This window comes from Seriola lalandi, unplaced genomic scaffold (assembly GCF_002814215.2).
Source record: "Seriola lalandi dorsalis isolate HSWRI2012SDOR001 ecotype SW California unplaced genomic scaffold, Sedor1 jcf7180002054983, whole genome shotgun sequence".
Lineage (NCBI taxonomy): Eukaryota > Metazoa > Chordata > Actinopteri > Carangiformes > Carangidae > Seriola > Seriola lalandi.
In genome coordinates this window covers 1,033,048-1,047,914 of record NW_019525532.1, presented here as the reverse complement: position 1 = coordinate 1,047,914, position 14,867 = coordinate 1,033,048, and the positions used below count along the sequence as shown (strand labels likewise).

Genomic DNA, 14,867 nt, shown 5'->3' with positions numbered 1-14,867 from the left:
ACTTTTGGTAAAATGGATGAATATCAACAGCCACTGTTTTTTTAAGCAAAATCTCTCTCAGACAGAGAGAAGCAGAAGCTCAGGAGACACTTTCAGACAAAACAAGGCGAATGTGGAATAATTGAACAAGCTGGAAGCAACATCTATAAAATCTGCTTCAAGATAAAAGAAGGTAAGTTGTCTCTTGGTGTTAAAATTAGCTGCGTAACCAAGACTCAGTCATGTCAACAGCCACGCTAGCGGCTGTGTGAGGCTGTACTCAGGTAAAACAATGCCAGCCTGAGCATGCTCACAATGACAGAGTGATGACAACAGGGTTGATTACGATGTTCACCATATTAGCTTAGCATTAGAGGCTGATGGGAATGTGATAGCTTTAACATGACAATTGAAAATTTAACTTTATGAAGGGACAAGATGAAAAGTTAAAGAAATTACAGCTCATCCTAAATGTGGCATGAAGTTGTTCTTAACTTTTTTTTAGGAGTGTGAGACTCTTTTGAGGCTGAAAATGTTTCTGTTTCGATATGTTCAATGTGATTAACCACAGTGACATTTGATAGTGGTATTATTGCTAATTGATCTGCAACAGTCAGCGTCATGGTGGTATTACAGGTGAAGCACCACCACCCTTAGAGCCACATGCGTGGTTTAAATGTAGTCCTTTTGTTTGTTTGTTTGTTCTCTGCAGACAAGGAAAGAGTTTTGCAGAGAAAATTTCACACCATCTCTTTTCCTTGTCGGGACTTGTATCTGACCATGAGCCAAACCAGTTTGCTCGACCACCCTACACCCACTGACCAGCCGTCCACTGGTCAATCACAGGTGAGTTAACGGTGTAATGTGCTGGGAATACTGCTGATACTTGTGTAATAAAACCTTAGAGAAAGTGTCAGAAAGTTTTACATCCTGATTAGATTTACTATCTGTGTTCTTCTATTTTTTTTTTTATTACTATTATTACAGAGGGAATGCCGGGTTGGTGAGAAGCAGTTCAAACTGGTAGAAGAAGACTTTACTCATAACCCAGCAACTGAAATCCACAGAGGTCACACACATACCATAATTTTAGAGGGACTTGATAAAGGGGTGCAGTCAGGAGCTACAAAACACGATGAACCGATGAAAAGCGTAAAAGAAAAGAGAGTTAAGCTCCCAACGGATTTAATTACCTTCATAAAAACCAGCGGTGCCATCGCCAAGTACAAGGCTCGCTTCCAGCAGAGTCTCAGAAATCTTGTTTCCATAGAGGTGGGATCAGACGTGGTTTTATCCAGTTTGTCCTCTGGTGCCCTGGATGAGGCTTGGGCAGCAGTGCAGAGAGACCTGAGTGTGGACACTGTGAAGCTGCAGGGAGCTTCAGCTGCACCTCCAGATCTGAACAGAGTGAAGGAAATCCTCATCAAGGCCAAGAACGAGGCAAACTGTCGAGACTTCAGAGTGGACGTCAGCTTCATCCCAGGACCCGGTGGAACCTCAGAGACCAAAGTACGGTTGGTGGGCTACACTGAACATGTGAACAAGCTGAAAGAGGTTCTGCATGACTACCAGATGAATCAGGCTGAGATACAAGAAGTGCTGAACTTACCGCATCCTGGGATGGTTGACTGTTTTAATAATCTCTTGAGCCTGATTGGGATGAAGGAGACGAAAGTGACATTAAAACCCTCACACTCCCCGCGTCCTTGTGTGCTCGTGTCTGGTCCCCGTTGTCATGTCCAGGAGGTCCAGCGGGCCCTAACGTCAACTCTAGCCAGCCTGACGTTAGACACACTAGTTCTAGACGGACCAGGAGCTCAGCGGTACTTCCAGGCAGAGGGTAAAGTCAGCAAGGATCTGATAGAGAGCTTCTATGAGGTCCTTATCAGGGAACAACAAAGTGTGCACTCACCAGATGTGAAAACCAAATCACTAAGCATCAGCAGACCCAGACCCAGCCCACGTGTCACACCCAGACAGCGCAGCCACACTGTTGGGAGCATCGCAGTCAACAAAACAAACCTGAAGATCAAGCTCGGCAGTTTGGAGGATGAGCAGGTTCGACGATTTCTATTCTTTTCTATTCTACTTCAAATGGATTAACAGTGCACCCCTTGTTCACATCCTTACATCATTTCCACAGGTGAATGTGTTGGTCATCCCTATGCTGAATAGGCATCTAGCTTCTACTAAAATTGGTCAGTGTCTGCTGAGTAAAGCTGGTAGTAGAATCATGATAAACTTTGCCCTGATGGCAACAAAGCATACCTTCAGGCCTGGAGATGTTCTGCAGATTGATGGGCCTCCGTCTTTGGACTGCTCCAAGCTCTTCTTCATTGAGTGCTTGCCTTGGGATGGAGTCAGAGGAAAGAGTTTACAGGTGAAGTAAATATTTGGTTGATTCATAATAGATAGTAAAGACATAAAACTCTGCAACATCTAGTGTTTTCTCTGATCAACAGGAGCTGGGTTTACCTTGTTAGCTAAAAGCTAATGTAGCTGGGAGCATGTGATTCGCTAAATTGCCATGATGAACTTAAATAACAAGAGTTATTTTACAATTTAATGGTTTATTTATATATTTAACTCCATATATTCATGATTATTTCATAATTTATTATCTTTCTTTAATAAAAATGTCCAACTTTTGTTTCCCAGGCTCTTAGCAATGGACTGAAGAAGTGTTTGGACCTCTGCGTACAGCAGGGCTTGAGTTCAGTGGCCTTTCCAGTTATCGGACCTGGAATCGTGTTAAAATACCCGCTGAGAGAAGCAATTCAAGTGCTGACTGAGAACATTCGCCAGTTTGGATTATCCACATCCTCTGGTTCTCTCTCCACCATCCACGTCGTCATTAAACCTGGCTATCGTGACTCTGAGCAGGTGAAATAAAACTCATCTTCTTTTAATAGTTTAAAGTGGCGATTGTAATGTAATATGTAACATGTGTTTGTAGGGTGCATTTGATTCACTTTATAAGAGGATGATGTTTACTGGAGGCATTTGTATTTACAGTGCTACCATGATGTCTACAGACACCTCAGCTTGAGCATGAATCAAGGAAGCCAAGGTAAACTAGACGGATACTCAGACTCCATTAATAATTGTTAATAACACACAGCACATTAGTATCCCAGAGGGCAGATTCTTAACTTAAGCAAAATGAATATCACAGCACATATTTACTGTTACATTCAAAGTGCAGTCTGTAAAAAGTACAGAAGTATTATCACTATGCAAAATACACAGTGCTACACCCTCATAAAGTATAAAGTGCATAAAATGGAAATAAGAAGAGTAAGAATAATAATTGTAGTAGTGAAGTAAATGTACTTAGTTCCTTTCCACTGCTGTAGTATCCCCAGCCATTAGATTAAGCATCAAACATGAAATATGACACGTGTTTTCTTCCTCTCAGTAATCTTCAGCTCCCTCGCCAGCGACCTTGATGACGTCACCATGACAGTGGGAGGTGGGGTTAAACTACAGCTGGTGTTTGGTGACATCAGCAGTGAGAATACAGATGCTGTGGTGAACACGACCAACTTTGTTCATTTTCAAAGAGGTAGGTGTGGCGGCACACCAAGGCAGGAGGGGGGTTTTTGTGTAGCGTGGTTGCAAGGTGTCCCACTGAGCAAGAGGACTGCAACTGTGCTGTAAATCATTTTTGCAATTATATGTATCTATTGTCATTATTCCACAGATGGTGTGTGCAAAGACATCTTAACTAAGGCTGGACCCCAGCTGGAGGCATTACTGAAAAGCGGTAAGACACACACACACACACACACACACACACACACACACACACAACTCAACTCAATAAACAACTCAACAGCTTCTTACACCTGCTGTCTTTCCCGTCTTGTGTCTAGCTAAAGTCAACAGAGGAGAGGTGTTTGAGACTCAGCCTGGATCATTCCCTTGTAAAGCCATTTTACACGTGTACGGACAAAACGATGCAGGCATCGTCAAACAACTGGTGTGTCGCATCATTCAACACTGTGAAACATCTGGATACAAGTCTGTGGCGATTCCTGCCATATGTGCAGGTAAATATTGCATAAGACAATCTAGGAAGACGGAGTCAGGGTGGGGGTAATGTCTCAATGCGGTATCTAAACCTTATCTTTCCTCCAGGATAAGGCTAGGAGGAGGTACAGAAAGTAGAAAGGGGTTCTCGAGAGCAAGGAAGTGTCAAAACAGGAAAGACAGAGATAGACACACCTGTACAGGTTTTTACACCCTAGTTGTAAAAACGTAATTCTTGCTTTACGCAGGGGGTGGAGGGCTGGACCCTGATGTCGTGGCACGTGCCGTCCTTCGAGGGGTGAAGATTGCCACATCATCTGCTTCCCTCTACTCTCTCACCAACATTCGTCTTGTACTGATTAAGATCAGGGTTTTCTTGGTATTTAAACACCAAGCAACGCAGACGTTTCCCTCTGCTGTAATCAACACAGGTGAGAAGAAGTCAACCTTTGTCGAATCCTTACATCAAGGTCCATCGTTTTTTATGGTGGTTTCAAAAGTCTCTATCGGAATCAACTTGTTGTATTTTCACTGATTGTCACATTTTCATTCATTTTGCAGTGTCAGCACTTCAGTTGCCTGATGTACCGAAGCAACAGTCCCCAGTGTCTATTAATGCAGACCAAAGCATCCTCCCTACCAGCTCCACCGAGCAGTCCGTCTTCATGTTTCTGGGTCTTTGCAAAAAAAATGTTGAAGATGCCATGACAAGGCTGAAGGGTCTGTATCAGGCTCAGTGCGCCACACTAACTTGGACAAGGGAGGACCTTCAGGGCCTCACCCAGCATGACATGAACAATTTCAACCAGCTGGTACAGAACCTGGGTCTGTACATGCATCAGGACCAGGGCAGCTTAACGCTGAGCGGGTTAAAAGAAAGGGCCGACCAGGTGATACAGATCATTCACACCATCGGTCGGCTTAGGAGAGAAGCCAGAGCCAGGGAGGAGGAAGATTTGCACAGTCGTGTGGCTTGGTGCATCCTGGGGCAAAGCGGCAGGTGGGAGAGGCTTCCCAAAACAGCCAATCACAACCTGGAAAACCGTGAAGTACTGAGAGGGATAGTGGACGCACACAGCATCCTGTGGAGAGTGGATCTACAGAAGATGGAGGCCACAAGACACGTGACCGGACAGACGGCGAAGCTGAAACGACTAGAGAATCTGCCAGGTGAAAAGATGGAAACAACATCTACACATAAGACATAAATCCTCTGAGCATCTGAGTTGTTTTGAGACTAACTTGTCTTACTTTTCAGACCTCCCTCTCCCTCTGTACTGGGACAACATGGCGGAGATAGAAAGTCTGAAGGTGGTTGCACTGAATCCTTTCTCTGCAGAGTACCGGACAGTGGAAGAGTCCTTCAAACAAACTGCCACCATGACTATCCTGAAGGTGGGTTGCTTTAACCGTTTAATCATCTGTAGATTTCAAAGGCACCTTACAGAATTGTATATGAATAAACTGTATTAATCTATAAGATTTGTGTCCTCCAGGTAGGTTTCTGGCAGCTGACCCTTTTTGGTTTTTCTCATTAGATCGAGCGTTTGCAGAATATCCATCTGCTTCGTGCCTACGAAGCGCAGAAGAAGCACATTTCTGATAAGAATGGACAGAAAAGGGTCGGTGAAAAGATTCTGTACCACGGGACGACAGAGGACAAAACCGAATCCATCATAAAAACTGGGTTCAACAGGAGCTTCGCTGGGCAAAATGGTAATGAATGTTTTTTTGTCCAATCCACAACAAAGGAACATGCTTTTCATGGTTTATTTTTTTGTTATTATTACAGCAAATTGCTGTTGTTAGCTCCTTACATTGTAAATGTTTTAGTTCATGTGCAACAGAGGAATTTCCCTTAAAAAAAGGGTGTGTGTTTACGGGACTTTTTACAAGACATGAGTAATCACCGTTGCTCTTTGTCACCATATCTGCTGGTGATGAGGTGATAAAAAGCAGCCAAACTGATATTTATTTACAATAGAAAATTGCATTCGTTTCAAAGGATGTGCTAAATTTCCAAAACTTTCAATGCTCGGTTTTCTCCCTGCTCGCAGCAGTTAAATCCCTCTTCTCTTTTATTCCCAGCAACTTCATTTGGCCTTGGAACCTACTTTGCCGTGGATGCCAGCTACTCAGCCCACCCCACCTACTCCAAGCCGGCTGCTGACGGTTCCCAGTTAATGTTCGTGGCTCGAGTCCTGACTGGCGTCTACACTCGGGGCTACAGGGGCATCAAGGTGCCGCCGCCTCTCAACAACCAGCAGCCACACGACCGCTACGACAGCGTGGTGGACGAAATAGACGAGCCCAGCATGTATGTCGTGTTCCACGATAACCAAGCGTACCCGGAATACCTCATCACCTTCAAGTGACTGTGAGGGAAGGAATGATAGGCTACAGCCATATCAATGTTTGACCTTTTACACACTCACCCACGTCATTGTCAGTTACTGCAATTACTCTCATTTTCAGATTCAACACTTTTTTTATTCTTATCAGTTTTTGTTGTTATTATAATATTTTCTGTGGGCCCAGAACTTCATTGCATATTTTGTAAATTGTTATTTTTTTCATTTTGGGTCAATAAACCCCCCTTTTTCTTTTCTTTTTTTAAATATCCATTGCATCTGTCTGTTCTATAATAAATTATTCAGCAAATTGAGCAATGTGGAGGGCATTTATCAGTGACCAGTACATGTTCTGTTTGTGTTTTGAGTTCTGCAAACAATGGCTCAGGCCAGCAGCTAAACCCAAGACTGTAAGACTGGGAAAGACAACACTTCATCCTGCTCAGTAGTGACTAAAGCTTGTTATTAAGCCCTTGAAGGCAGCCAGGAATGGCTACACCCCTGTTGGGTGTATGAAAGGAGCCACGAGATAATTAGTTTCACATCACATTATTAAATAGCACACACAGTTTACACAGTAAAAAAAAAAGGCAAGAGATGCAGGGAAACGGTAAGACTATACATTTTCCTGGGTTGTTGTTGCCACTGCATGAGGTTTTTAGTGTCAGTATGACAACTAGTGGGTCGGTTGATAGAGCTGCAGCACGGCAGGTTTGCACGCCAACTTCATGTGTGACGGTGTTTCTTTGGTTTCTGTTTCTTTGTAATTTATTGTCTGTGTTGTGAAATTACAACAAAGGAAATGGAATAAATTTCCAAAACCTAATAATTATTACTGGTAGAATAATTATCCTCATACCTGAAGTGTAACACCATTGTCGGTGTTCTCACAGTATCACTGGTCACAGTATCTGCACAGGACAGACAGGGGAATATCTGGAGCTGGAAGTATTTGGGTCAGAGGGTGCGTCCATTTAGAGAAAGGAAGCGTAATTTACAGTAAGTGAAAGTGAAAGAAAAAGCATCTCAGTCTGTTCACGCAGGAGGGAAACAGACAGAGGAGTGCTACACTGAAAGTTTTCAGTCAGTTTCAGAGCTGTCGGCAGTATGGATGAACATCAACACCCACTGTTCTTTGAGGCGAAAGAGCTGACGGACAGAGAGAAGGAGAAGATCAGGAGACACTTCCAGAAAAGACGAGATTCAGGGGGAGGTGAATGTGGACTGATAGAAAAAGCTGGAGGCAACATCTATAAAATCTGCTTCAAAGAAAAAGACGGTAAGGAATCACTCTGTGTTAAAATCAGTCCTTTACGTAGGCTCTTGTTGTGACTTTGTACTCGGCTGTTTATTACAGACCAGGAAAGGGTTTTGCAGAGGAAGTTCCACACCATCTCACTTCCTAGTGGAGAGCTGCGTCTTACTGTGAGCCGAACCACTTCACCAGATCAGCCATTGACGCAGGTGAGATAATATCACGCTGTAGAAATGTTGGCTGGTCACAAACATTTGAGCCGAATGATCTGGTCAAACCGGTTTGAGGGGATGTCGGATTTGCGATGTTGTGATACTGCTGTGACATCACAAAAGATTATAATTTTGTTTTTATCTTTTAATAAGTTAAAGATCTAATTCTAAGTTGTGAGTTTGTTTGATGTTGTTTTGTTTTTTTTCTTTAGACATTTACAAAAACAAACACAAAAGCCCTCAAGAAAATTTTCAAGATGGACGTTTACCTCCTTTATTACCTGAGAGACAACTCTAACGTGAATAAATTATTGCAGAAACAACTCTCCTGTATTGGCTGCACACTGGAATTAAACTTTGATGAAGAGGAAGCGGTGGTTAGGGGGGATATTGAGAAGGGGCCAGGAGGAGCTTTTGGCGCAGCAGAGAAATGGGAGATACAGGTGGATCGGATCTTCATCGGCCTCACTGAGAGCTACCTCCCCTATCATGTGTTTGAGCCTCAGCAAATCAAAATGCTACTGCAGGACCGCTCGTTTGAGACTGAGGATATCAAAGTGTACTCAGAGATCTGTCACTCTGTGGTTGTGGGAGAAGCTGCGGCTGTGAAGGAGAAGATTGCAATGCTGGAAAAGAGCATCCCATCCCGGAAGGAACTGCCAATCGCAGTGAAGCAGTTCACACTGGTGGAAGAAGAATTCAATCAAGAAATGCGTGCACATTACCCAGAAGTTAAGATCCTCAAAAGCAGTAACATGATCATCATGGAGGGACTTGATAAAGGGGTGCAGTCAGGAGCTACAAAACTTGATGAACTGATGAAAAGCATAAAAGAAAAGAGAGTTAACCTCCCAACAGATTTAATTAACTTCATAAAAACCAGCGGTGCCATCTCCAAGTTCGAGGCTCGCTTCCAGCAGAGTCTCAGGAATCCCGTTTCCATTGAGGTGGGATCAGACGTGGTTTTATCCAGTTTGTCCTCTGGTGCCCTGGATGAGGCTTGGGCAGCAGTGCAGAGAGACCTGAGTGTGGACACTGTGAAGCTGCAGGGCGCTTCAGCTGCACCTCCAGATCTGAATAGAGTGAAGGAAATCCTCATCAAGGCCAAGAACGAGGCAAACTGTCGAGACTCAGAGTGGACGTCAGCTTCATCCCAGGACCCGGTGGAACCTCAGAGACCAAAGTACGGTTGGTGGGCTACACTGAACATGTGAACAAGCTGAAAGAGGTTCTGCATGACTACCAGATGAATCAGGCTGAGATACAAGAAGTGCTGAACCTACCGCATCCTGGGATGGTTGACTGTTTTAATAATCTCTTGAGCCTGATTGGGATAAAGGAGACGAAAGTGACATTAAAACCCTCACACTCCCCGCGTCCTTGTGTGCTTGTGTCTGGTCCCCGTTGTCATGTCCAGGAGGTCCAGCGGGCCCTAACGTCAACTCTAGCCAGCCTGACGTTAGACACACTAGTTCTAGACGGACCAGGAGCTCAGCGGTACTTCCAGGCAGAGGGTAAAGTCAGCAAGGATCTGGTAGAGAGCTCCTATCGGGTCATTATCAGGGAACAACAAAGTGTGCACTCACCAGATGTGAAAACCAAATCACTAAGCATCAGCAGACCCAGCCCCAGCCCACGTGTCACACCCAGACAGCGCAGCCACACTGTTGGGAGCATCGCAGTCAACAAAACAAACCTGATGATCAAGCTTGGCAGTTTGGAGGATGAGCAGGTTCGACGATTTCTTTTCTATTCTACTTTCAATCAAATCTTAAGTAAAGCAACAATGCAACATGCACAATCATATCATTTCACATTATTTCCACAGGTGACCGTGTTGGTCGTTCCGATGCTCAACAAACAGCTGACTTCTACTAATATCGGTAAAAGTCTGTTGCATAAAGCAGGGAAAATAATCCAGTCCAATTTTAACTCGGTGGCAGCGAATTGTACCATCAGCCCTGGAGATGTTCTGCAGGTCACTGGGCCTCCAACTCTCGGCTGCTCCAAGCTCTTCTTCATTGAGTGTTTGCCTTGGGATGGAGCCAGAGGACAGAGTGCGCAGGTAAAGTAAAATACCTGGTGGATTTACAAACATAGGCCCTGTGCCTTCTCAGGGGCCTTCAGTCAAACTTTTCTTTATCAGAAAAACAGTGTGCGGATCTGTTCTGTACTAGATTACTTAGGTTACACATTAACTGACCTTTGAAAACATCATGACTAAATGCCAACCTTTTGTTTTTCCAGGCTCTCAGCAATGGGCTGAAGAAGTGTTTGGACCTCTGTGAACAGCAGGGCTTGAGTTCAGTCGCGTTCCCGGTGATTGGACCTGGAATCGTGTTAAAATACCCGCTGAGAGAAGCCACTGAACTCCTGACTGAGAGCATTCACCAGTTTGGATTATCTGCATCCCCTGGTTATCTGACCACAATCCATGTCGTCATCAAACCTGGCTATCCTGACTCCGAGGAGGTGACTATCAACACTTGGACGACTGTGGTATCTGATTTATAAGTCGCTTGCATGCGTGATTTACTGATATGAAAGCATTTAATATCTGCATTTTTATTTACAGTGCTACCATGATGTCTACAGACAACTCAGCTGGAATATGAACCACGGAGGCCAAGGTAAACTAAACTGTTATCCAGACTACTTTGATTAACTGTTACAAATACAGCAAAGAATTTGTTAGTAAAAGACGTACTTCTTTTTGCCATTAGCATTCTCCAGTATTAACTAAAATATCAAACAAATCTTTCTTCCTCTCAGTGATCTTCAGGTCCCTCACCTCTGACCTTGATGACATCACAATGACAGTGGGAGGTGGGGTTAAACTACAACTGGTGTTTGGTGACATCACTAACGAGACTACGGATGCCATTGTGAATACGACCGACTTCGTCAATTTTCAGAACGGTGGGTGAGAGAGGATGAATCTTTAGTCCCTGACATCTCCTGACAGGTCAAAGTTTGCACTTAAAGCAAAATATCTGGCACACCTGCTGCAGTGATTACCAAGACATTTGGTACACAATCTTATTCCCAGTAGAATGAATTATGATAAATTTCACAACCCCTTAACTTTTTATATAGTGACATCATTAGGTCATCATTTTAATTTATCCAGAACTTGATTTATGTGGTTTATACCATATACCTGCAAAACTAATAACACTGTCATTAGCTTCAGCTTTGCTTTGTGTTTAGTGCTAATTAGCTGATGTTAGCATGCTAAAACTAAGATGGTGAACATGTTAAACTTGATATTGACTTCATATCAACATCTTAGCAATTGTCATAGTGAGCATGTTAGCATGCTGACAGCAGAATTTCGCTCAAAGTACAGCTGTGCCTGAGTACAGCCTCACAGAGATGCGTCATGGCTGTAGACACTTAACCTGCTCTTATTTGTTTGTTTGTCTTTATTCTACAGATGGCGTGTGCAAAGACATCTTGACTGTAGCTGGATCAGCGGTGGAGGCTCAACTGAGAACAGGTGAGAAAAGATCAGGTAGAAATTTTCAGCGACAACAAAACGCATTTAACAGCTTCGTACTCATGTTGCCTCTGTTTTGTTGGGTGCAGCAAACGTGAAAAGTGGTGAGGTGTTCGAAACTCAGTCTGGATCATTCCCTTGTAAATCCATTTTGCACGTGTGCGGACAAAGAGATGCAGGCGTCACTGAACAGTTGGTGTGTCGCATCATCCAACTTTGTGAATCCTTTGGATACAAATCTGTGGCCATTCCTGCGATCAACGCTGGTAAGTTTTGCGTTAGACAATTAGTATTGTCTCATTGTTTTTCAGTTCAGTGTCAGTTTTAATTCTGCCAGTAAAAAATAAAATCAACCTCTTCGTGCAGGAGCTGGTGGGCTGGACCCTGGCGTCGTGGCAGATGCCATCCTCAAAGGAGTCAAAACTGCCACATCGACCATTCCCTTCCTCTGTCTCACTGACATCCGCCTCATCCTGTTTAAGATCAATGTCTTCTTGGAGTTCAAAGAGGAGGCATTGCAGAAGTACCCCACTACTTTATTCAACAGAGGTGACAGGAAGTTTCAAAAACATCCTTCTTCTTTTGTGGTTGTTTAGAAAACCTGAATTCTCTTCTTTTGTTAAGTATTTTCGCTGATCGTTTTGATTTGACCCGTCTTGCAGTGCCAGTACCTCAGCTGCCTCATGTACAACAACAACAACAGCCACCGAGGTCTGTGAACGCAGACCTCAGCATCCTCCACACCAGCTTCACGAACCACAAGTCTGCCTTCCTGTTCCTGGGTCTTTGCAAACAGGATGTCAACAGTGCCATGACAAAGGTGAAGGATCTGTATCAGGCTCAGTGCTCCACACAAACCTTCACAAAGGAGCAGCTGGAAGGCCTCACCGACGATGACATTAAGGATCTGAAGCAGCTGGTGGAGACCAAGGGACTGTACATGCAGACGGACCAGTCTGGCCAGGGCAGCCTAATTGTGAGCGGGCTAAAAGATGGGGTCAACGAGGTGATGCAGATGATCAATGCGTCACTGCACGGCAGCCTCAGGAGAGAGATGAGATTCAGAGAGGAGGATGATCTGTACACCCGTGTGTCTTGGTGCATCCTGGGACGTAATGGCAACTGGGAACGACTCCCCAAAACAGCCAATCACAACCTGGAAACGAGTGATTTAGCATCAGGGATTTTGGACGCACAGAGAACTCTGTGGACTGTGGATCTGCAGAGGATGGAAGCCACAAGACGAGGAACTGGACAGGTGGCGAAGCTAAAACGACTTGAGAATCCGTCAGGTGAGACGATTGCTTTTATATGAAAATGATTTCGTATTAAATCATAACAAAAACAAACATTTTGTGGTGAAGATATTTTTCATTGAATCACATACGTCATTATAAGAGATGACAGTAACTGTAAATGCAAGAAAACAGTTAACTTTTAAACACTAAAAGTCACTCAAACAATTTATTTAAAATGAAAAATCTCACCCCAAATTTCAATCGCAAACTGAATTTGTTCAATTTTCATGCAAATGTTCAAATTGTAAATTTTTTCAAGCACTTTTTCTGGGCCTTCAGAGGTATCCATGTTGGTTTCTACTTGACTTGCAAAGTAAAAAACATACTCTGCTTAATCTCAAATATGAAGAAACAAACTGCTGTTATTGCAATTTATTTTTGCAAATGCAACATCTGTCATTTTCTATTAATTTTCTCCTCTAACATTTTCAGACTTCACCCTCCCTCTGTACTGGGACAACATGGCTGCTGGGGAGAATAATAAGGTGGTTGCACTTCAGCCTTCCTCTGCAGAGTACCAGACAGTGAAGGAGACGTTCAAACGAACTGTCCCCATGGCCGTAATAAAGGTAGGTGGTTGATAGTTTTGATTGTCTGTAGACACAAAAGGCACTAGGTCTCTTTCCATTTCTTTTTACACAAATATATTCTTACTTCAGGACTGCAGTGTGTGCAGTACCTTATATCTGTAATAGCTTAATAACTTTCATGTAGATTAATTGTTTTTTTGTATCTAAAGTGTATTATAACTGCAGTAAATCTGACCTTGACATGTAACAAATGCTTCTTTATTTCATATGATATTTAAATCCTTCCAAGGTAATTTTGTCAGCTCATTCTTTTCTTCTTTCTGATCAGATCGAGCGTTTGCAGAATGTCCATCTGCGTCGGGGCTACGAAGTGAAGAAGAAGCAGATTTCTGATAAGAACACACATAAGGGCGCAGGTGAAAAGCTTCTGTACCACGGGACGACCCAGGACAACTGTGACTCCATCATGAAGACCGGATTCAACAGGAGCTTTGCTGGACAAAATGGTAATGATCTGCCGTGAAGGATGTGGCCCAGAAAAATAATGCAACAGTGACATCTGCAGACTGTGGCTGCTTACTGTCGTCTTGGGTTGATCTATTTTGGGTGTTTGTTTTCATCTGGATTGACAACCTCAGTGTTTCTAAGGTCGTAGCTATAGAGGCCTGATTGAAAGCAACTACACTGGCATTTATTTCTGTGAAAACTGTTGGATCACTACTTTGAAAAACATGCTTCGTGCTGCATTCCTCACTTTACCACTTTTTCTCCTCCACTTTCATTTCCCTTTATCCGGACTGTCTTTATCAGAAAAATGATGAGCAACAAGCACTGCTATTTAGTTTAAATGTTTAAATGATGCATGTTTTCATTTTCCTGAACAGTATTCCCTTAAGGTGTTTGAAAGTACTAATAATCCCAGATTTTTATTTATTTATAACAGTGACCATTTCCCTAATCATGTCCGTATTGGGGTTCTTCTTGTTTATTGCCTCGTCTCTCTCATTCCCAGCAACTGCGTTTGGACATGGGACCTACTTTGCCGTAAATGCCAGCTACTCAGCCCACCCCACCTACTCCAAGCCGGCTGCTGACGGCTCTCAGTTAATGTTCGTGGCTCGAGTCCTGACTGGCGTCTACACCGCGGGCCAAGCAGGCATGAAGGTGCCGCCGCCTCTCAACGACCAGCAGCCACACGACCGCTACGACAGCGTGGTGGATAAAATAAACAACCCCAGCATGTATGTCGTGTTTCACGATAGCCAAGCGTACCCGGAATACCTCATCACCTTCAAGTGACTGTCAGGGAAAGTTTATGTGCAAGCTCATGGGTGTAGAGAAATTCTTAAGAATAAAGTAAAAGAGATGTTGACGTATATAGCGTTATAGTTATAAGTAAGACTGTTCGGAGAGTAAGAAGAATCCAAATGAAATATGTAAGGCCTAATATAAAGGATAAATTAAAGAAAAAACATGTAAATATTTGGTCAATTCAGGGAATAAATAAAGTATCTATCTTGCTATTTATAAGTGTAATTACTCTCACTGCCAAAAGGGGGAGACAAAGGTTCCTCACTTCAGGTTCACTGATGTTAAATCATTGATGGTGCTGCTGTAAAGTTTAATAGTTTGCTTCTAATAAAATAAAAATGTCAAGATGAAGTCTCATCACTGACTCACATACATGCACAGTTACAGGGAACAAGTCACA

At 43.3% G+C, this 14,867-nt stretch overlaps 2 protein-coding genes across 2 annotated transcripts; both read left to right on the top strand.

Annotated features, from left to right (window-relative positions):
- The first annotated feature begins 759 nt into the window (after positions 1-759).
- On the top strand, positions 760-5,219 carry LOC147817252 (protein mono-ADP-ribosyltransferase PARP14-like). The gene is made up of 10 exons (XM_087171262.1): positions 760-825; positions 967-2,037; positions 2,123-2,359; positions 2,638-2,862; positions 2,995-3,049; positions 3,398-3,544; positions 3,683-3,745; positions 3,855-4,031; positions 4,260-4,442; positions 4,573-5,219. Exons 1-10 carry the CDS (start codon positions 760-762, stop codon positions 5,217-5,219), a joined length of 2,871 nt encoding a protein of 956 aa, XP_087027388.1.
- Positions 5,220-7,385: 2,166 nt separating this feature from the next.
- Positions 7,386-14,812, top strand: parp14rs2.1 (poly(ADP-ribose) polymerase family member 14-related sequence 2.1). The gene is given in 15 exon segments (XM_023396834.2): positions 7,386-7,641; positions 7,720-7,826; positions 8,042-8,957; positions 8,960-9,561; positions 9,658-9,894; positions 10,077-10,301; positions 10,405-10,459; positions 10,602-10,748; positions 11,266-11,328; positions 11,418-11,594; positions 11,695-11,877; positions 11,991-12,620; positions 13,059-13,195; positions 13,485-13,662; positions 14,169-14,812. Coding segments are annotated over 15 exon segments (4,116 nt in total). The 5' UTR covers positions 7,386-7,469; the 3' UTR covers positions 14,456-14,812.
- The last annotated feature ends 55 nt before the right edge of the window (positions 14,813-14,867 follow it).

Bases quoted from the DNA above. Each gene is read 5' to 3' on its own strand.
- LOC147817252 (XM_087171262.1), top strand. From the start codon at position 760: ATGAGCCAAACCAGTTTGCTCGACCACCCTACACCCACTGACCAGCCG. The intron at 2,360-2,637 runs GTGAAGTAAATA...TTTGTTTCCCAG, and splicing joins TCAGAGGAAAGAGTTTACAG to GCTCTTAGCAATGGACTGAA. The intron at 3,050-3,397 runs GTAAACTAGACG...TCTTCCTCTCAG, and splicing joins CATGAATCAAGGAAGCCAAG to TAATCTTCAGCTCCCTCGCC.